Source organism: Microcaecilia unicolor, chromosome 1 (genome assembly GCF_901765095.1).
Source record: "Microcaecilia unicolor chromosome 1, aMicUni1.1, whole genome shotgun sequence".
NCBI lineage: Eukaryota > Metazoa > Chordata > Amphibia > Gymnophiona > Siphonopidae > Microcaecilia > Microcaecilia unicolor.
In genome coordinates, this window is record NC_044031.1 from 633451917 (window position 1) to 633475254 (window position 23338).

General features: G+C 42.2%; 1 protein-coding gene and 1 pseudogene across 1 annotated transcript; both read left to right on the top strand.

The window, feature by feature from the left end:
• Positions 1 to 497: 497 nt before the first annotated feature.
• LOC115460497 lies at positions 498 to 1437 on the top strand (annotated as a pseudogene).
• A 1073-nt stretch (positions 1438 to 2510) lies between these two features.
• Positions 2511 to 23127, top strand: LOC115460550 (olfactory receptor 1019-like). Its single transcript, XM_030190317.1, has 3 exons — positions 2511 to 2648; positions 15386 to 16314; positions 23094 to 23127. The coding sequence occupies exons 1-3, from the start codon at positions 2511 to 2513 to the stop codon at positions 23125 to 23127; spliced, it is 1101 nt and encodes a 366-aa protein (XP_030046177.1).
• Positions 23128 to 23338: the final 211 nt, after the last annotated feature.

A 23338-nucleotide genomic window follows, 5' to 3' on the forward strand; every position in this document is an offset into this window, starting at 1 on the left:
GCCTTAACTTCCTGCTTGACAATCTTAATATCATCAGATATGATCACAACATGACACTGTAAAAATTCACCTCCTATACTCTAATGTTCCCATGGATTTTTTAAAGCCCAGATTAATGGCCTTGTGTTTTTAACCATTAGATTTTAACTGCTATACTCTAGGCCAAGCTTTGCTAGATCCCTCCTTATGTTATCCACACCTTCCAGGTTGTCTACTTTGTCGCAGATGTTGGTGTCATTTGACTGATTCAACAAGGGTTTTTCCTCATTTAGTTTCTATGAGTAATAAAATCTTGGTGAATCAGGTTTATAGCTTTACAACTGAAATTATTGGGTTTTGTTTGGTTGACCTAGAGGGTTTAAGAGATGTTAGAGACTGTCTGGGTGAAAAACAATGTGTGATGTTTTCTGGCTGTTATAAGTACTGAGCTCCAGCATCCATATTCAACAGTTTATTTATATCATATTGACACTATTGTTACTATATTTCAGTAGATGATGGCATTAACTGACTCAATCAAATGGAAGAATCGTACTTCAGTGACCGAGTTTCTTTTTGCTGGACTCACAGATGACTCCTCACTCCAGATTCTGCTCTTCATCTTTCTTCTGCATGTATATACAATCACTCTATTGGGCAACATTGGCATCATTTTGCTAATTAGAGTGGCTCCCCGACTCCACACTCCCATGTATTTTTTCCTCAGTCATCTGTCGTTCATAGATGTCTGTTACTCTTCAACTATAACTCCAAACTCATTGTCTAACCTCCTCAAAGAGCAGAAAGTTATCTCTATTAATGGTTGTGCCACACAACTGTGTGTATTTACTTTTTGTGGAAGTGCAGAATGCCTCCTCCTGGGAGTGATGGCATATGACCGATATGTAGCAGTATGTAATCCACTCCAGTACATACTAATCATAAACAAAACATTATGTATCCAGCTAGTCACAAGTGCTTATATAGTTAGCCTGTGCAATGCTGTGATACATACAGTTTGTACCTTTCGCCTATCTTTCTGTAGGTCAAATGTTATTAATCATTTTTTACTGTGATGTCCCTCCACTTCTGGAGCTCTCTTGCTCAGATACCTCTGTTAATGAGCTCATACTTATTGTTGTTGTTGGGTTTACCACTATACTCTCCCTTCTCACCATCCTGATCTCTTATACCTACATTCTAATCAACATCCTAAGAATTGATTCCACAAAGGGGAGACTCAAAACTTTCTCCACCTGCTCCTCCCACTTCACTGCCGTGGCAATACTGTATGGGACAGTTATATTTATGTATTTACGACCCAACTCAAGCTATTCTAATCACGATAAAGTAGTGTCTGTGTTTTACACAGTAGTAATCCCTATGCTAAACCCATTGATCTACAGCCTGAGGAACCAGGAAGTCAAAGGAGCTCTGAGGAACACTATAATACATTGATTTAGAGTAGAATGCCCCCCATATAGCATCTTTTATCCAGATTTACTAACTGCTACTGTGCTTTGGATTCCAGTCCTGCCTCTGCACTTCAGAATCCACCAATCACAGTGGTGAGTTGGCTAGTGAAATTTGCAACCCAGGCATTGAGGGAAGGTGAATATCCTGAAGATTTAGGTCACATAGCACTGACCCCTCTTCCTAAAAATAGTAATATTGATTTAGCCTCATGTGCAAGTTATCATCCCATGGGTAGACTACCTTTGGTGGCAAAGCTGATGGAGTTGATTGTAGCCTCTCACCTTCAATCATTTTTTGGAATTTTATAATTCTCTATGTGCTTCTAAGGCTGGATTCAGAATTCTTCAAAGTATAGACACTCTGTGTTGAATGGTGTGGGGGGGGGGGCTATTTTGATGCAGATTGATCTGTCAGCTATCTTGACTAGCCATGATTTACTTTAACAAGAGCTAAGTCGTAATGGAATTTCTGGCAGGGTCTTGTTGTAGTTTGGGGGGGGGGGGTTGTATAATAGAACTTTCATGGTTAAGTGGTATGATGAATTTAGTGAGACCTAGCAGATGTCTATGGTGTTTTCCAAGGTTCACCACTATCTCTGCTACTGTTCAATACATTTTTTAATTCTTTTGGGGAAAATCTTTGGGATTAGTATATTTGTTTTTACTCTTATGCTGATGACATTGTTTTATTGATGCAAACCAAACCAAATGTAAGTCTGAATATTGACCCCTAATTGTGGTTTGGTTTGCAAACATTCATTTGTTGAACAAGTCTTAGTTCCATTGAAGTTTGATAATTGTTTTATTAATGTCATTTCAATCATCCCAGAGACAAACTTATGAATTAGTGGGTCTTTAGATAGGATGAGTACATGGATAACTTCTAACCATCTTCAATTAAAAGAAGAAATTGTGGAATGGGAAGAAAGATGAAGACTTGCCTATCTCTCACCCTACTATTGCAGGTATTAGTGTCCCCTTGGTTACTTTGTTGAAGCTATTGGACTTATTGTAGATTCACATTTATATGTTGAGCTACATGGGGGAATTGGCAAAATGGCGGTATTCACTACTGCTGTTGGTTTGTTCCTTGTTGCCTTAATTCACTATACCCCATACCAAACACAAAGGGGTTGTGAAGGTGCAGCCACCGTTGACCTGAACATCTTCTCCAGCTCAACAGATTCTCGATCAGTACACCACAAGACCTCTGCTACTTAGAACTGTTATTTCATTGCCACCTTCAGGGGGCATTCCACCTTTACGTCTGACAGATACATTGGGCCATAGTAGAAACTTCCTTGAAAGCACAAGCTGCTGGAATGCAGATCCAAGGTGGTGGTACTATCCTGAGGTGTTGACTGCTGAGCAATGAAGAACAAGTTCAGGATTCAACAAGTCCTGCAGTGGTTACCCTGGACAATATCTGAAAGACTTTTCCCTTGGATGTTTGTTTTTTTTTTTTTAAATGGTCCAAAAAATTAGACACATTGAGCACAAAAACATCTAATAAATGGCCCAGGAAACATCATCGCTTCTAAGTAAAGTGGATATGCTTTCTCATACTATGGAAAATACTAGACAAGAATATTTAACATATTCTGAACAAACTAAAGCAGACATTAAATAATTGAAGGGAACTGTGGCTACTATTATTAAGGACAATACTGTGATTCATCAAAAAATTGAACAATTTGAGAACTTTAATAGAAGATTAAAGGGCTCATTTTTAAAACAGATAAACATCCAAAAAGTGGCACAAAGCAGCAGATGAATTTTTTTTCAAAACACCCAAATTACTATGTTTGAAACCTATTTTAAAGATGGTTTTCTATTCAGTTTATATGCAGTGCATCCAAATCACAAGGGGGCATGTTGGGGCAGGATCTGGGAGTTTCCAAAACTTGGATGTTTTTCTGCCATAATGGAACAAAGCAAAAACATTTGGGGCTAAAAATTAGATGTATTGGTGTAGACCTGTTTCAATCACAACTAAGTCACAAAAAGGAGCCCTAAATGACCAAATGACCACTGGAAGGATTAATGCATGACCTCCCTTACTCTCCCAGTGGTCACTGACCCCTCCCACCACCCCAAAATGCGAAAGAAACAGTATATGTCAGCCTCTGTGACAGCTTTAGATGTTATGAGCAGTCCTATTAGAGCAGCAAGAAGGTCCCTGGAGTAGCCTAGTGGTCAGCGCAGTGTACTATAGAGAAGAGGACCCAGGCCCATATCCCACTCTGTAGTATAAAGTGTGAGCCCTCCAAAAGTCACCAAAAATCAATGCATGTATGAGACGATGGTGCAAGGAGGAGGGTTTTAGATTTGTTAGGAACTGGGCAACATTCTGGGGAAGGAGGAACCTATTCCAAAAGGATGGGCTCAACCTTAACCAGGGTGGGACCAGGCTGCTGGCATCAGCATTTAAAAAGGAGATAGAGCAGCTTTTAAACTAGAAACAGGGGGAAGGCCGACAGTCGCTCAAAAGCGCATGGTTCGGAATACGGTATCTTTTAAAAGATATCACCGAAACAGGAAAGATAGGGTATCCCAATAGTGAGGTTGCAAAAGAGACCGTAATAGATCAGGTGTCCTTAAATAAAAATAAAAATCAGACAAAAGGTTGCAAATTAATACTTTCAAGTACTGAGCAAGATATAAATAGGAACAGGAAATATAGCTTGAAATGTCTATATGCAAATGCCAGAAGCCTAAGAAATAAGATGGGAGAGTTAGAATATATTGCATTAAATGAAAAAATAGATATAATAGGCATCTCTGAGACCTGGTGGAAGGAGGATAACCAGTGGAACACTGTCAAACCAAGGTACAAATTATATCGTAGTGATAGGGTGGATTGAATTGGTGGAGGGGTAGCTTTGTATGTTAAGGAGAACCATGAATCAAATAGATTGAAAATTCTGCAGGAAATAAAACACATCTTAGAATCCCTATGGATTGAAATTCCATGTGTAAAGGGGAAAACGATAGTGATAGGGGTGTACTACTGTCCGCCTGGCTAGGATGAACAGACGGATGTAGAAATGTTAAAGGAAATTAGGGATGCAAACAAACTGGGCAACACGATAATAATGGGTGATTTCAATTACCCTGATATTGACTGGGTAAATGTAACATTGGGGCATGCTAGGGAGGTAAAATTCCTTGACGAAATCAAGGACAGCTTTATAGAGCAGCTGGTACAGGAGCTGATGAGAAAAGGAAAAATTCTAGACCTAGTGGAGCTCATGATCTGGTGCAGGAAGTAAAGGTGCTGGGGCCGCTTGATAACAGTGATCATAATATGATCCAATTTGATATTAGCTCTGAAGTAAGTATACACAAGAAATCCAATACATTAGCGTTTAACTTTTAAAAAGGAGACTATGATAAAATGAGAAGAATGGTGAAAAAAAAACTTAGAGAAGCGGCTTCAAGGGTCAAAAATTTACATCAGGCGTGCATGTTGTTCAAAAACACCATCCTGGAAGCCCAGGCCAAATATATTCCGCTTACTAAAAAAGGAGGACGGAAGACCAAACGACAGCTGGCATGGTTAAAAAGTGAGGTGAAGGAAGCTATTAGAGCTAAAAGAAAATCCTTCAGAAAATGGAAGAAGGAACTGACTGAAAATAATAAGAAACAGCCTAAGGAATGTCAAGTCAAATGCAAGGCGTTGATAAAGAAGGCAAAGAGGGACATTGAAAAAAGTTTGCATTGGAGGCAAAAACACATAGTAAAATTTTTTGGGGGGTATATTAAAAGCAGGAAGCTGGCAAATGAATCAACTGGACCACTAGATAATCGAGGGGTAAAAGGGGCGATCAGGGAAGACAAAGCCGTAGTGGAGAGATTAAATGAATTTTTTGCTTCGGTCTTCACTGAGGAAGATTTGGGAGATACCGGTGCCAGAAATGGTATTCAAAGCTGACGATTCCGAGAAACTGAATAAAATCTCTATAGACCTAGAGGATATAATGGGGCAATTTGACAAATTGAAGAGTAGCAAATCTCCTGGACCGGATGGTATTCATCCCAGAGTACTGATAGAACTGAAAAATGAACTTGCAGAACTATTGTTAGTAATATGTAATTTATCCTTAAAACTGAGCGTGGCTCACCAATCTATTACATTTCTTTGAAGGGGTGAACAAACATGTGGATAAAGGTGAGCCGGTTGATGTGGAGGGGCATAATCGAACAAAAACGTCTATCTCCATGGGCGTTTATCTCCAAGAACGAGTCCGTGAAGGGGCGGACCGAACCGTATTTTCGCAAAAAATAGACGTCCATGTTTTATTCGACAATTTGTGAGCTGGGCGTTTTTGTTTTTCAGCGATAATGGAAAATGAAAGCACCTAGCTCAAAAACGAATAAATCCAAGGCATTTGTTCGTGGGAGGGGCCAAGATTCGTAGTGCACTGGTCCCCCTCACATGCCAGGACACCAACCGGGCACCCTAGGGGGCACTTTTACAAAAAAAAAAAAAAAAGTTAAAGAGCTCCCAGGTGCGTAGCACCCTTCCCTTGTGTGTTGAGCCCCGCAAATCCCCCTCAAAACCCACTGCCCACAAGTCTACACCATTACTATAGCCCTAAGGGGTGAAGGGGGGCACCTACATGTGGGTACAGTGGGTTTGGGGGGTTGGATGACTAAGCATTAAGCAGCACAATTGTAACAGGTAGGGGGGGATGGGCCTGGGTCCACCTGCCTGAAGTCCACTGCACCCCCTAACAACTGCTCCAGGGACCTGCATACTGCTGCCAGAGAGGTGGGTATGACATTTGAGGGTGAAAATAAAAAGTTGTGAAACATCATTTTTTGTGGTGGGAGGGGGTTAGTGACCACTGGGGGAGTCAGGGGAGGTCATCCCCGATTCCCTTCGGTGGTAATCTGGTCATTTAGGGCACTTTTTGGGGCCTTATTCGTGAAAAAACAGGGTCCAGGAAAAGTGCCCTAAATTCTAGCTACAAACGCATACTTTTTTTCCATTATCGGCGAAAGGCTCCCATCTCTGTTCGAGTGATAACCATGCCCCAGTCCCGCCTTAACCATGCCTCCGACACTCCCCCGTCAACTTTGTACGCTTCCGCGATGGAGTGCAGTTGAAAACGTCCAAGTTCCGCTTTCGATTATAGCGCGTTATTCGTTTTTGTGAGATAAACGTCCATCTCCCGATTTAGGTCGGAACTTGGGCGTTTTTCTCGTTTGATTATAAGCAGGGTGGAGGGGCATAATCGAACGAAAACGTTTATCTCCATGGGCGTTTATCTCCGAGAACGGGTCCGTGAAGGGGTGGACTGAACTGTATTTTCGCAAAAAATAGACGTCCATGTTTTATTCGACAATTTGTGAGCTGGGCGTTTTTGTTTTTCAGCAATAATGGAAAATGAAAGCACCTAGCTCAAAAACGAATAAATCCAAGGCATTTGTTTGTGGGAGGGGCCAGGATTCGTAGTGCACTGGTCCCCCTCACATGCCAGGACACCAACTGGGCACCCTAGGGGGCACTTTTACAAAAAAAAAAAAAGCTAAAGAGCTCCCAGGTGCATAGCACCCTTCCCTTGTGTGTTGAGCCCCCCAAATCCCCCTCAAAACCCACTGCCCACAAGTCTACACCATTACTATAGCCCTAAGGGGTGAAGGGGGGCACCTACATGTGGGTACAGTGGGTTTGGGGGGGGGGGGTTGGACGACTAAGCATTAAGCAGCACGATTGTAACAGGTAGGGGGGGGATGGGCCTGGGTCCACCTGCCTGAAGTCCACTGCACCCCCTAACAACTGCTCCAGGGACCTGCATACTGCTGCTAGGGAGGTGGGTATGACATTTGAGGGTGAAAATAAAAAGTTGTGAAACATCATTTTTTGTGGTGGGAGGGGGTTAGTGACCACTGGGGGAGTCAGGGGAGGTCATCCCCGATTCCCTCTGGTGGTAATCTGGTCATTTAGGGCACTTTTTGGGGCCTTATTCGTGAAAAAAACAGGGTCCAGGAAAAGTGCCCTAAATTCTAGCTACAAACGCATACTTTTTTTCCATTATCGGCGAAAGGCGCCCATCTCTGTTCAGGTGATAACCATGCCCCAGTCCCGCCTTCACCACGCCTCCGACGCCCCCATCAACTTTGTACGCTTCCGCGATGGAGTGCAGTTGAAAACGTCCAAGTTCGGCTTTCAATTATACCGCGTTATTCGTTTTTGTGAGATAAACGTCCATCTCCCGATTTAGGTCGGAACTTGGGTGTTTTTCTCGTTCCATTATAAGCAGGATTGAGTATCAAGATTTTCAGAAGGCACTTGACAAAGTACCTCATGAAAGACTCCAGAGGAAATTGGAGAATCATGGGATAGGAGGTAGTGTCCTATTGTGGATTAAACATAAATGTTTCTAGATAATCATAAACTCGGCTTTCAAATTTTGATACCTACTAGCACACTATTTCAGGTGTATCTCTCCCTTCTTGATTCTTACCACTTAGCACTGAACACGGAGATCTCTTGAGATAAAGTCTCCAAGCTCTCTTCACCCATTATATAAACTCTCTAATTCCTTCTATACTCAGATGGGCTGGAGTCAGGCAAGAGATGTGTGTTCTGTCCTCTGTCACAGGTAGGGATTGAGATATTACACTAACAGACAGAAATAGTTGCATTTTTCTTGCAGGCAAAAAATAGAATTTAGAAACCCTCAGCAAATCTTCAGATGGCTAATAAATTGAAAAAGGAGAGAAAAGCTATTATTTGAATGTTTAGAACCATATTTGAAGAAGACTTTTCATAATTCTCCACCAGAATTCCTTTCTTGAGATTACAGTCTGTAGCCAAATATGATACAATGCAAACAGTTCCTTTATTTTGAAAAGTAAAGCATGTCTTATAAACTACAGTGAATAAAACAGAAGAGTGTAAACCATACATTACACTTCTCACGTACCATAACTGCAATTCTTCCTCATCAATTGCATTCCCTTGACAGTTTCACAAAACATATTCAAATGAAAGTATTCTAGTCCAAACAACAAAATTACATTTTCCATAAATAATTTCATGGTCCTGGGAAAATGTTAATCCTATTTTCTTATTTTATTGTAGCCTTTTAAAAAGTTCTTCATTGTTAATTTTAAAATAGGATGTTGACTGAATTAACAGTCCTCAGTGCATATGGTTATGCAAATGGGTACAATTAATATGGCAGTGCATACAAATGGAATGTTTCACTAAGCCACCTGGAAAATACAGCATTGTAGGTATTTTAGTATCTCTTTAGCTGCATTGATTGTTTACAGTTTTGAAAATTCTCTCAAGTTACATAGATATGATAGATCCAAAGTTCTCATCCCCTTCCATTTCTCTGTCTAGAGTTACCTGCAAAAAAACTAAACTTGAAAATTCAATTCTACACTCAAAGTGTAATTCTCCTACCCATATCCTGGGACATCCTGCTTTGAAAGGAGCTAAATTAAGCCACAATGGATTGAGCTGTCTGTCTTTTTTTCCATACTGACATCTTAATAGAAATATTACTCTATAGTTATAGTTGTTGACTTGCAGTATTATGGATACTATAATATTGTACTTAACACTCATTGATGAATTTTAATCTAACGAACAGCAAGGACTACAGCAAATGTTCTAACACCTCATTTTCAAATGTCAGCTGTTTAAAATGGCTTATATTGAAATTTCTGAATACCATTGTAGAGGTCTAATGTGGAAGTAGAGTTGGATATACATAGCAGGTCTTTTACGTAGGCACACTGTCGTTTTTAGCGCACATTAAAAATAGGTACATGCTAAATGCTAAATGCGCCAATGTATTCCTATGGGCATGTTTAGAGTTTAGCATGCGCCTATTTTTAATGCGTGCTAAAATCGCCAGCGTCCCTACATAAAAGACCCCCATAATGATTTTTTCTTATTTTGAATCTAAGGAACAAATATTTAAAACCTCTGGCCCTTGGACTCAGGTCAAATACTACAGATTTAAAGCAGTTATGCTAAGTAAATTCTTCCAAACATTGCAAGAGACGTGTGTGCTGACTATATGTGACGACAGCACCCATTTTGCAATTGTCAATGGCTAAACATCACATACACATCATAATGTCAACACACCATGTTTGATATTCCTGAACATACACATAAACGTGCTAACACATAGGAATGTAGTTATCAATGTGGGCCATGTTGGATCTGATATTTAGTTACTGGGTTTATGGAGACAGTGAAAACATAGCTGGACAATTGCAATATCCAACACTTAACTGGCTATGAAGAACCACATAATGATAACCAGCTAAGTGCTGACTTTGTCCCTGGAACGCTCCTAAAATAGCTTGCTTGGGCACTAACTGGGCATTTTCAAGGGCACTATCCAGTTAAGAGCAACTGAAAATGCCTAGTTAGCCCCTCACAACAAATTTAACCAGCCAAGAGCTGTTTCTGGCCAGTTGAATATTGACAAAAGTCGACACTAATTCAGCAAAAAAAATTCTTAGAATAGACAACCTTTAAAGCTGAAAACAAAATATCCCAATTTTTCATTCATTCACACTGTCCAAATTTTAGAACTTTTTAGAGTTTTTAAAATTATTATTAATGGAGGAAAAAGACTTCAAAAGTCTTTGCACAGCAGCAAGAGTGATTCTTCATGCCAGCACTTTATAGACTCTGATATTATCATGGGTCAAAAAACCTCCACTTTTTAAAAGTAAACCATAATTTTTTCATTTCTTTTTTAATTTTCAAAACATTTTTGTAACCTGAGTATAAATGAAGACACTTAGCTTGCAAATTGCCCAACAGGGCTCTCTGTTTCACTCTATATAAGGCTTCTTCAGGGGACTAAGTGCTTCTGAAACCTACAAGAAAAGCACGGTGTCATCCAAACTCATGAGGATTTTGTTATAAAAAACAATAGAATGGTTAACTTACTAATCCATCCTTAACCGTTATGCTTCAAAGTGGTGTTTACTCACTTCAAGACACTAACTCATTTATAAAGACCGGAACTGGAACTAGGATTGCATCACACACATTGATTAACATACTTACAATTTAAATATTGTTGAATTTAATCCACTTAAAGGAATGCAGACCATTCAATTTGAGAATTCAGACCGAAAGGTTCAAGCGATTTCAAGGTAAATATCCAACGTTGTCCCGTCTCACAAGTACTTTATTCCTATCACCTCTTCTCACGTTAGGTGGGGCCCAAACAATAACAAAACACCAGGATGCCTCAAATCCATGCCGTTTTTTCCAGGCAATGTGTTACTGGTGGTGCTCCCTTTTTCTGTTTTTTTACACAAGAACGATGTTCAATGATTCTCAGGTGTAGAGTTCTCGTGGTTTTCCCCACATATACCTTTTGACAATCACACTTTAAAATATAAACCACATATGTAGATTGACAAGCTGTATGATAGTTTGACGGAAATTTCCTACCATCAATAGGGTTAGTGAATTCAGTAAGTTCTACAGTCATAGAACATGTTTTACAGCGGCCACATTTCTTATGTCCACCAATGTTATCACTGTTTCTCTCCTGGTTAAGAGGGGGTAGATTTGCTGGACTAAGAATTTCTTTTAGGTTACGTGATCTTGAAAAAGCCACTCTTACTCCCTGATCATGGAAAAGAACATGTGACTGCATCACCGCCCAATTACACTTTATGTATAATTGTAGTCAAACCATCTCCTCCACTTGAAAATCTAGCAACAAAAGCATTCATCTTCTCACTATCTTCTGTATCCTTAAAAGAATTTTTCAAAAGTAGTTCTCTATCATTGGGTTTAGCTCTTTTATATGCTTTGTAAAAGGGGCCCTACATCCTTAACTCATGCTATTTTAGCAGAGGTGGTAGCCCACACTGATAACTTCCCCCTTTAGATATTTATGCCTGTCTTTTTGGAAACCTAGACATTTATGTTCTAATTAGGGATTGAACCTGCACTCATACAGCACTATCACTTTTTTAGGGGGGGGGGGTGGGGAATAGTGGAGGTTTATATGCAATGCATTTTGGGCCAGAAAAGGAGTCTTGTTGTTTTTTTCTTTTTGAGTGCAAATGTGCTGATTGGCATGGATGTGTACTCTGCCAATGAGAGTCAGACACACCCTGGATACAGCAAGCTAGAACCACTGCTGAAGAACTTCATGGGCTGGGGGATCTGAAAAGTTGAGGCATAACATGAATGAAAATCAGTTGTGCCATTTGAGCCTGCAAATAGGTGGGATAATGTGTGGGGTACAAATGCAATAAATAATAATAACAATAAGTAGGTGAAGCACAAGGGCCACTGGAGTAAAACAAGAGTGAACCACAGGAACAGAAAAGGGAAGGGGAACTAAGAAAGCGACAGTAATAGGGAGAGGGAAGAAAGAATTCCTGGGTCAGGAGGGGAAGGAAGTAGCAAATGCAAATGTTTTACAGATGTCTGTTAGTTTAGCTATGACTTTGTTGTGCTGCTTTTACTATTCTCTATTTAGTTGATATTCAAAGCCCTTATACGGAAGGCTTATTTTTAGTGGTAGTAGCATGAGAGTACCCTAGAGTTCACAGCTGGGATCCACTAGAGGCAGGAATGAGTGAGGTTTGTTCCTGCTCGACTGACCCCACTGAACCACCAGGAAACTAGAGGTTGGGCCTGGGGTAGGGGCCTATAGTTAGGTAGATGGGAGAGGGGGGTGTCTGGCATCAGGGGGATCAGTATTCCAGGAAGGCAGGGCTGCCAAGATGGGGGGGCAGGAGGCACAAAATTCCCCAGGCCCAGGCTTCCAAAGGGGGCCCGACACCAGGGTCTCTCTCTATCTCTCCTGCTCCTGCAGGACCCAAGTGGTCATGTCCAGACAGGAGCAGGAGAGAGAAAACTCCGGCAACGGGCCCCCTTTGAAGGCTAGGGAAGACCCAGAGGAGCAGACACTGCAGATCTTCCTGCAGCGATGCTCTTCTGCCTATTGCTTGCTGAGTGGCTGCTTTTCCTCTCAGGCACACATGCTCAGTTTTGAAACCGAGCATGCCTTGAGAGAAAAAGCAGCCACAGAGGCAGGCAATCGGCAGAATGAAGAGTCAGCGCTGGAGGAAGACGTCTTCTGCTGGTGGAGCTTTGGGATCCCCACCAGCCAAGGTATTTGAAATTTTGAATTGTGGAAGCGATCCAGGGGGCGGCAGCAGCAGCAACGATCATGGTGAGAGGGCAGCAGCGGATGATGATTGTGGGGGTTGGTGGCAGTGGCGATGATCCTGAGGGGCAGCAAACAATGATTTGGGGGGGGGTGGCAGCGGCAACGATCATGGTGGGGGTGGCAGCAGATGACAATTGTGGGGGGGCAGCAGTGGCAACAATGGGGGCAGCGGATGACAATTTGGGGGGGACAGCAGCGGCGATAATCATGGGGGGGGCAGCAGACCGGTGGCGGCGGTGGTCCTGCCACGGGCCTGGTTCAGTCTCTCGGTGGCTCTGCATAAAGGTACTAGGAGAAGGGGGTCTGGCATCGGGGAGGGTCAGTTTTACAGGAAGATGCCAGGAAAGAGGGGTTTGCAAGACAGAATCAGGAGAGGACTGATTGTCTTATGCGGGTCCCAGGTGATGTTGAGTCAGAAGCTGCGTAAGTACGTTATGGGACCTGTATAGGTTTCAGCAGTGTCTGGTGACAGCAAGAAATTCAATGCTGGTGCCCTTTCAAGGCCCAGCATTGAATATCAAGGGACATTTTAGTCAGCCTCGTTCAACACTTAAAAAACTACTGACCACTGCCAACTTAATATTGACCAGTCTGTGTTATTTCAAACATTTTGGGAAGGAATTATTACTTTAAAAAGATATAAAATGGGGTTATTATCAATTACTTTTTAAAATCAGTATCAGATTAGGACTAAAACATATTCACTTATTCAGGATTACAGTGAAACCTCATCTAGAACTACCTCTCCACACCAGAAATCTCAGCAGGAATCCAGGCCAAAGTATCTGCCTGCCTGTCTGACACTGCTGCCTGGATGTCTCACCGCCGCCATCTGAAACTAAACATGACCAAGACTGAGCCTCTTATCTTTCCACCTAAACCAACCTCTCCTCTTCCCCCATTCTCTATTTCTGTGGATAACTACTACTACTACTATTTGACATTTCTAAAGCACTACTAGGGTTACGCAGTGCTGTACAATATAACATAGAAGGACAGTCCCTGCTCGAAGAGCTTACAATCTATTTAGTTGATATTCAAAGGCCTTATACGAAAGGCTTATTTTAGTGGTAGTGTTAAAAAAAGGTCAGCCCCGGGTGTCAAGTATGCTAGCTACGCCACTGCTCCCCAAGCCTCTTACACGGGGTGCCTATGAGCCTGCCTGTCTGACATTGCTGCCTGGATGTCTCAGTGCCATCTGAAACTAAACATGACCAAGACTGAACTTCTTATCTTTCCCCCTAAACCAACCTCTCCTCTTCCCCCATTCTCTATTTCTGTGGATAACACTCTCATCCTTCCTGTCTCATCAGCTCGTAACCTTGGGGTCGTCTTCGACTCCTCCTTCTCCTTCTCTGCAGATATTCAGCATACTGCTAAAACCTGTAGTTTCTTTCTCTATAATATCACCAAAATTTCCTTTCTGAGCACACTACCAGAACCCTCATCCACACTCTTATCACCTCTCGCTTAGACTATTGCAACTTGCTTCTCACAGGTCTCCCACTTAGCCATCTCTCTCTTCTTCAATCTATTCAAACTTCTGCTGCATGACTAATATTCCGCCAATGTCGCTATGCTCATATTAGCCCTCTCCTCAAGTCACTTCACTGGTTCCCTATCCGTTTCCTAGAATATGATCACTTGCGAACTGCAAAGTTAACATACAATAGAAACAGAAGTGGATGGCAGATAGAGATCACATGGTCTTCCACCCTGCCCATCCACATCAACCACTCAGTTCTACAATCCTTTCTCTCTTTCAGAGATCATCTGTGTCTGTTCCATTCTTTTTTGAATTTATTTACCCTCCACATGTATGCCACCTCCACTAGAAGACTATTTCATCTATTGATCACCATTTCTGTAAAAAAAATATTTACCTTAAATTACTTCTGATTCTAACCCCTTTCACCCTCACCTTAGTAATCCTCATTCTAGAACCTCCTATCCAGTGAAAGAGACCCATCTTCTGTGAATGTATATGTTGCAGGTATTTAAAAGTCTCTATCATATCCCCAGCCCACCACTTATTGAGGATATGCATATTTATTCTGCCTTCACATGCTTCGTGGAACAGACTGATGACCGAGTCTTTTCAGTTTCTATTCCTTAGAAGGTGAAGTTCCCAGAATTGCACACAGAATTCCAAACGAGACCTCACCAGAGGCTCTATCAACTCCATTTTCCCCTGCTTGCCATTCTTCTCCCAATATACTCAAGCATCTTTCTGGGTTTTGCCACTGCCTTAACTTCCTGCTTGACAATCTTAATATCATCAGATATGATCACAACATGACACTGTAAAAATTCACCTCCTATACTCTAATCTTCCCATGGATTTTTTAAAGCCCAGATTAATGGCCTTGTGTTTTTAACCATTAGATTTTAATTGCTATACTCTAGGCCAAGCTTTGCTAGATCCCCCCTTATGTTATCCACACCTTCCAGGTTGTGTACTTTGTCGCAGATGTTGGTGTCATTTGACTGATTCAACAAAGGTTTTTCCTCATTTAGTTTCTATGAGTAAAAAAATCTTGATGAATCAGGCCTATAGCTTTACAACTAAAATTATTGGGTTTTGTTTGGTTGACCTAGAAGGTTTAAGAGATGTTAGAGACTGTCTGGATGAAAAAGAATGGCTGTTATAAGTACTGAGCTCCAGCGTCCACATTCAACAGTTACTGATGTGCAGAATAAGTTTATTTATAACATATTGACACTATTGTTACTATATTTCAGCAGATGATGGCATTAACTAACTCAATCGAATGGAAGAACCGTACTTCAGTGACCGAGTTTCTTTTTGCTGGACTCACAGATGACTCCTCACTCCAGATTCTACTCTTCATCTTTTTTCTTCATGTATATATAATCACTCTGTTGGGCAACATTGGCATCATTTTGCTAATTAGAGCGGCTCCCCGACTCCACACTCCCATGTATTTTTTCCTCAGTCATCTGTCGTTCATAGATGTCTGTTACTCTTCAACTATAACTCCAAACTCATTGTCTAACCTTCTCAAAGACCAGAAAATTATCTCTATTAATGGTTGTGCCACACAACTGTGTGTTTTTACTTTTTGTGGAAGTGCAGAAAGCCTCCTCCTGGGAGTGATGGCATATGACCGATATGTAGCAGTATGTAATCCACTCCAGTACATACTAATCATAAACAAAACATTATGTATCCAGCTAGTCACAAGTGCTTATATAGTTAGCCTGTGCAATGCCTTGATACATACAGTTTGTACCTTTCACCTATCTTTCTGTGGGTCAAATGTTATTAATCATTTTTACTGTGATGTCCCTCCACTTTTGGAGCTCTCTTGCTCAGATACTTCTGTTAATGAGCTCATACTTATTGTTGTCGTTGGGTTTACCGCTATACTCTCCCTTCTCACCATCCTGATCTCTTATACCTACATTCTAATCAACATCCTAAGGATTGATTCCACAAAGGGGAGACTCAAAACCTTCTCCACCTGCTCCTCCCACTTCACTGCCGTGGCAATACTGTATGGGACAGTTATATTTATGTATTTACGACCCAACTCAAGCTATTCTAATCACGATAAAGTAGTGTCTGTGTTTTACACAGTAGTAATCCCTATGCTAAACCCATTGATCTACAGCCTGAGGAACCAGGAAGTCAAAGGAGCTCTGAGGAACACTATAATACATTGATTTAGAGTAGAATGCCCCCCATATAGCATCTTTTATCCAGATTTACTAACTGCTACTGTGCTTTGGATTCCAGTCCTGCCTCTGTGTTTCAGAATCCACCAATCACAGTGGTGAGTTAGCTAGTGAACTTTGCAACCCAGGCATTGAGGGAAGGTGAATATCCTGAAGATTTAGGTCACATAGCGCTGACCCCTCTTCCTAAAAATAGTAATATTGATTTAGCCTCTTGTGCAAGTTATCATTCCATGGCTAGACTACCTTTGGTGGCAAAGCTGATGGAGTTGAATGTAGCCTCTCACCTTCAATCATTTTTTGGAATTTTATAATTCTCTATGTTCTTCTAAGGCTGGATTCAGAAATCTTCAAAGCACAGACAATATTTGTTGAATGGCATGGTGATGGTGGGGGGGGGGGGGGGGCTGTTTTGATGCAGATTGATCTGTCAGCTATCTTGACTATACATGATTTACTTTAACCAGAGCAGGGTCTTGCTGTAGTTTGAGGGGGGGGGGGGGGGTGGAGGTTGTATAAATTAATTTCCATGGTTAAGTGGTATGATGAATTTAGAGAGGCCTAGCAGATGTCCAAAGTTCAGAGTGGTACAGTGGTTAGAGCACAAGTATTGTAATCAGAAGGTGGCTGGTTTGAATCCCCCTATTACTATTGTTTTAATTTGGACATCCCTGACTGCGCTTGCATGGTTTTTTTTTGGACGTCCCTGACTGTACTTGCATGGTTTTGTTTTCTTCCGATTTTTGCTCTCTGCATGAGTCCCGTGCAGCACCAACTAAACTAAAATTGCTCGGGGGACCTGCATACTGCTGTCATGGAGCTAGGTATGGTATTTGAGGCTGACATAGAGGCTGGAAAAAATGGGATGGGGTTAGTGACCACTGGGGGAGACAGGGGAGATCATCTGGTCAGTTTGGGCACTTTCTGGAAGCTTGGTCGTGAAAAAAACAGGACCAACTTTGTGTGGACTAAATGCTCGTCGGGGACATCTTGCTTCTTTCCATTATCAGGCGCAGAGGTCCATCTGTTAACCACGCCCCAGAACGCCCCTGTCCCGCCTTCGCTACTGTTCGGCCACGCCCCTGAGAATTTCGCCCATCCCCGTGACGGAAAGCAGTTGGGGCCGTCCAAATTCAGCTTTCGATTATACCTGTTTTTGAGACGGACGTCCATCTCCCAATTTGTGTCGGAAGATGGGCATCCGTCTCTTTCGAAAATAAGCCGGTTGGCTTCCCAAGGCAGATTGCAACAGTTAAGATGAACCCGTCAAGAAACAGGATATCCTCACTGAAATTTCATCTGTATTGTATAAAACAGTGTAGAAAAAAAAATGAGCAAAAAAAATACAGAGTTTTTAACTGATATTCTATCAGCTACACATTTTTTTAAGCTGTTGTAGTGATACTCAATTTTTATTTCATATAATGAGCTACATAGGCTCACTCACCCTCACTGTCATCTATGTTTATCCAACTTCCTTGGCTGAAACAGTCGTCTGTTCTCAATTTAACCTTCTCCTACCCTTCCATCCCTAAAACTTGCTTTCCCTAGCAGCCCCTCCCCGCCGCTGCCTCCCTGCAGTGATAACAGGCTGCCTGAGCCGGTGCCGAATGTTTCCCTCTGCCACGTCCCACCCTCGCGTACACAGTTGTGTCAGAGGGGCAGGGGCGGAGCACAAGGAAGCATCAGACTCCGGCTCACTCAGGCAGCAGCAGCGTTGCCAGGTCTGCGGGTAGAAATATATAACACTAGTGAAAAAGGCCCGTTTCTGACAGAAATGAAACGGGCGCTAGCAAGGTTTTCCTCTGAGTGTGTGTGTTTAACAGAGTGTGTATGAGAGTGAGTGTGTGATAGAGAGAAAGTGAATGTGTGTGTGTGTGTGTGTGTGTGACAGAGAGAGTGAGACTGAGTGCGAGAGTGTTAGTGTGAGAATGAGAGTGCCCCGCCCCCCTCCCTGCCAGTTCCAGGGTCTGCCCTCTACCCGTCCCTCCCAGTTGCAGGGTCCGTGTGCACGCCCCCCCCCTCCAAGTTCCAGGGTCAGCCCCCCTCCCTCCCTTCCAGGGTCGTTGCCCCCCCCCCCCATCTCTCCCTTCCTCCCTCCCATTTTCAGGGTCGTTTTGCCCCTGTCTCCTAAGAAAAGTAAAACCCAGCCCCAGATGTGAATGTATGCCGATGTCCTGCAGCTGCAATGTGGCACATACAGGAAAAGCAAATGTATGAATGTGAAAGAAAAGGTTTCTTTGCCATTTTGCTTTTTATGTTGTCCAAGTGTTGACGGTGTGAAAGTATTCTTGTGTCTGTGAGCGGATTGCTGAGACTCTTTTCCTCTGCTGTGTGTTGGCAAATGAAGAGCTGAAACGTTCCCTTTGTAGTAGGCAAACAAAACCTTTTTTTTTGTTTGTTTCTGTAGAAATTCTTGTGCTCCTCTTCTCTGCCTCTTGTTCGATTACGACTGCAGACAAAATTGTCAATGTGTTGCAAAGAAGAGGAAGTTTTTAGTGCTCTGTTTTCGAGAGGACATCAGTCTGCTCAGCTGTTTTTTTTTTGTGTGTGAGCGAATTGGTGAGACTCTTTTCCTGTGCTGTGCTGTGTGTTGGCGAACGAAGAGCTGAAACCTTCTCTTTGTAGTAGGCAAACAAAACGGGGGTTTTTTTTTCCCTCTAGAAATTCTTGTGCTGCTGTTCCCTGCCTCTTGTTCGATTATGACGACAGGCAAAACTGCAAGGTTTTGGAGCGGGGGAGATGTCGCAGTTCTGACTTTCAGTTTCCAGGCATGGGCAAACAGGATATCTCTGGTGCCTCATAGTTCCGGTTTTGAGGGGGTTTTGAAGCTTCATTTAGAACGTTGGGGTTGCGAATTATGTCCGGAAGGGGCGTGGCTGAGGGCGGGTCCTGAGTGACAATGAGTGGTGCATGAGTGAGAGTGAGTGTTGCTGACAGCCTAGCCTTCAGTGTTTCCCTCCCACAGAGTGAGCTTCAGAATGTTCCAGGTGAGAATTATTATATAGGATTATATACAAGCTGTCAATGTTCAATTGTTTTAATGGTTCCTCTTCCTTTTTATCACGCTAAAGGTTCTTTATACTATTGTATTCTTTTACCTATTCATGATATATTTGCAATTAATGTTGCACAACTTGGTTCATTTGCATGTTTTAACATTAGTGTGTATATATATGTTTTATAGACCCCTGAGGCAGGTGGTTATTTCCGCCCAAACACGGCCCATGTAAAGTCAATTGTTGGTACCTAAATAAAGAAGTCTTTGCCACTTAATCCCAATGTGGAGGCTTATCCTTTACTCTCCTGCACTTCATTGGATTTCCAAGGAGGGTTTTTCCTGTTTATCTTTGCACCCTAGGGGGCACTGCAGTGAACTTCACATAAAAGGTCCCAGGTACACATCTCACCCTTGTGCCCTTATATTATATGGTGAGCCCTCCAAAACCCACCAAAAACCTAGTATACACAACTGTACACCACCACAATAGTCCTTATCCTTTAGGTGTCATCTATATGTGGGTACAGTAGATTTTTGGTGAGTTTTGGAGGGCTCACACTTTCTACTACAGAGTGGAATATGGGCCTGGGTCCTCTTCTCTATAGTACACTGCACCGACCACTAGGCTACTCCAGGGACCTTCTTGCTGCTCTAATAGGATTGCCCATAACATCTAAAGCTGTCACAGAGGCTGATATATACTGTTTCTTTTGCATTTTGGGGTGTGTGGGAGGGGTCAGTGACCACTTGGGGAGTAAGGGAGGTCATGTGGTCATTTAGGGCTTTGTTCCATTATGGCAGAAAAATGTCCAAGTTTAGGAAACTCCCAAATCCTGCTCCATCATGCCCCCTTGTGATTTGGATGCACTGCCTATAAACTGAATAGAAAACCATCTTTAAAATGGGTTTCAAAAATAGTAATTTGGATGTTTTTGGCAAAAAAAAAAACCCATCTGCTGCTTTGTGCCACTCTTTGGATGTTTTATAAAAAGACATGAGAAGATTTGTTTATATTAAAAATTTAGAATCAAAAATCAAAAACTATAAAATTGGGATCAGTGAGGAAGGGCTGCACTTGCACTAAGAGCTGTATGCTGTGCTTGGGTATGCCGTTATTCTGAGGATCCCTGTAAACTTTTGTGGACATTTAGGTGATACATGGTGTGATATTGATGAATGCATAATAAGTACAAACATTGCTGGGTCACATTTGGAGTTGATAGTAGCCCAAGGTTATGGCAGATTTGTATGAGTGTACAGAAAATGATTCCCTTGCAGATAGTCATGAAACTGATGTTCCACCAGAGAAGGAAGAACCCCACTGCCATCATCTTTATGATGAGAAGATCTATGCTTACATTCCCAGACCTACATGGATGGCTGCACCTTCCACTGAGACACAGACAATGAGTTGGTTGCAGGAGTTGGTGTGGTATGGAATCCAACTACTCCTGATGAGACCATGAAGCACAGTTTGGGTTCCTAGACCAATCAATATGCTGAGATTGTTGCAGCTTTGGTGGTGGTACAGTCTGTGGTTCAGAAAGGTCTTCGGGAACTAACCATCTGCACAGAAGTTTGCGGTTCAGAAAGGACTTTGGGAACTAACCATCTGCACAGATTCAGATTATGTGAGATAGAATTTTGTCTCTCATTTACCCAAATAGAAGAAGAACAGCATGTTGAACTCCAAAGGAAAACCAGCACATCATGGAAACTTGATTCTAGCTTCAGGTCAACTGGTGCAGGACAAAGAGATGACCATCTATTGGAAGAAAGTCAAGGGTCATGCCAAGGTCGATAGTCCTGATAAACAAGGGAATGACCTGGCAGATCAACTTGCCAAGGATGGTGCACTGACAGGAGAATTGTCACTCAACGGCAAATGAAGCAGGCTAATGTTCCAGTGGTGTAATGAAGTCCCACCATTTGATCTTGTAACAGCTCAGAAAGAAGATCTGATTATTAGAAGATTTTACAACTTCATCCTGAATCTGCAGGAACATCTTTTGTCAAAAAAGGAGTGTCAAGTTGTGGAAGAGCTGAGGCTACTCTATGCCTCCCGAGATAAATTCAAGCTATACCAGGATCTGCTTACTCGGATGAGTAAGCATGGCATTGAGCAATGGGTTGTACCTCAGGCATTTCAAAGCATCATGTTGCAACATGCTCATGATGAACCATGTGCAGGATATTGAGGTGAAAGAGTTACCTACAAGACCCTCAAGTAAGTTACATACTGGCCCCACATGCGACAGCATATGCAGTTGTACACCCGAGGTTGTTTAACCTGTTGTTGATTCCAACAATCTTCACTATCTCATTGAGCACCACTGTGAAAAAAGGGTATTGCTATGCCCTGGTCAGATATCCAGATTGGCTGGATTGGCCCTGTGGTCTTATCCACTTGTGACAATAAGTACATGCTTACTGTCACCTGCTGGTTTACCAAGTGGGTGGAGTGCTTACCGGCACAACTGGGCCTTCAAGACTGGGACAACAGTAGTCTTTTATTGGTATATGACCCGACACGGGCTGTGTTTCAGCGTGCACAACGCCTGCCTCAGGCGTTTTACTTTGACTGATGGCGTTCCACAGGAGCCACTGCTTTTTCTTAGGAATTATACATTAAACCTGATATCTGTTCCTATGGAGCTCCCTACCTTGATTCTATACTTGGACCCCTAAGGCAGGCATTGTGTACGCTGAAACACGGCCCGTGTCGGGTCATATACCAATAAAGGACTCCTGTTGTCCCAGTCTTGAAGGCCCAGTTGTGCTTTTTTCTGTTTGCCATTTTGTGTATACTGTTTTACCCTCTCTGGTTGCCTTGTGCTTACTGGCACCCAATTGTATTGCAGAAACCATGGTTACCTTGCTACTGAATCATGTGTTCAGTATATGGGGCCTGCCCATGTGTGTGGACTCAGACCAGGGATCCCAATTCACTGCAGAAGTGATTCAACACATATGGAAGATGATTGGAGTGAAGAGTAAACTGAACATTGCTTATCTGCCTCAGTCACTGGGCAGGTAGACAAAGCCAATTGCACCATTGTTACCATCCTGAGGAAGTATGTGTCAACTTCTGGTAAGGATTGGGATATGAAGTTACCATTAATTCTCATGGCCATCCATACCACCTCTCATTGTTCCACAGGAGTGTTCCATTTAAATTGATGACAGGTAGTGAAATGATGTTACCAATTCATTTGTTGTAAAGGATTAGTGATATGAACTTATATAGTGCTACTGCCACCCACAAATATTCCCATAGCATTTGTAAAGTGCATTTGCCTTTGCCCAAAAGAATTTGGAAAGTAGCACTAGAGCTAGAAAAGCCTACTATGCTCAAGGGATAACCTCTAAGGAATAGCAAATTGGCAATAAGGTATTCTATTACAATTTTGCTAGAAAAAAGGCCAAAGAAAATAAATGTTAGCACAGTTGGCATGGTCCATTCCTTATTGTGGAAAAGGCTTCACCTGTGGCTTAACAAATTCACTTCAAGAAAAATTCTTAAGGTGAGGATTCTCTTAAATGGGTCCACATCCATTAGCTGAGACCATGCCATCCCAGTCACTTTGCCCCGAATATGTGCATTGCTGAGATGAACCGACCTAACCCACCAATAGCATAATCTGTTCTCTTTTTGTTTTTCAGATGCAGAAACGAATGTTGAAGATTCTGTTTCTGGTTTCCTTGCTGATTGGCTCAGTGGCCAAGCTGATTGAACCTGGTCCCATGTCTGGAATTATCCATCAAGATTCACCTGGCTTCCTGATACCCAATCTCAGATTGTTATGCAGAAAGATTTTGTTTCCCTTGATCCAATGCATGTTCTGATGAAACATTTTAATCAAAGTATTATTAACAGGCCTCATTACACCCATATCTGGTTGACACACTACATGCATTATGCCACTGCTCAGATTCAGAACATTTTGAGTCACCTGTGAACTGTAATTCATCGTGCTGAGTGCAGCACAAGGCCA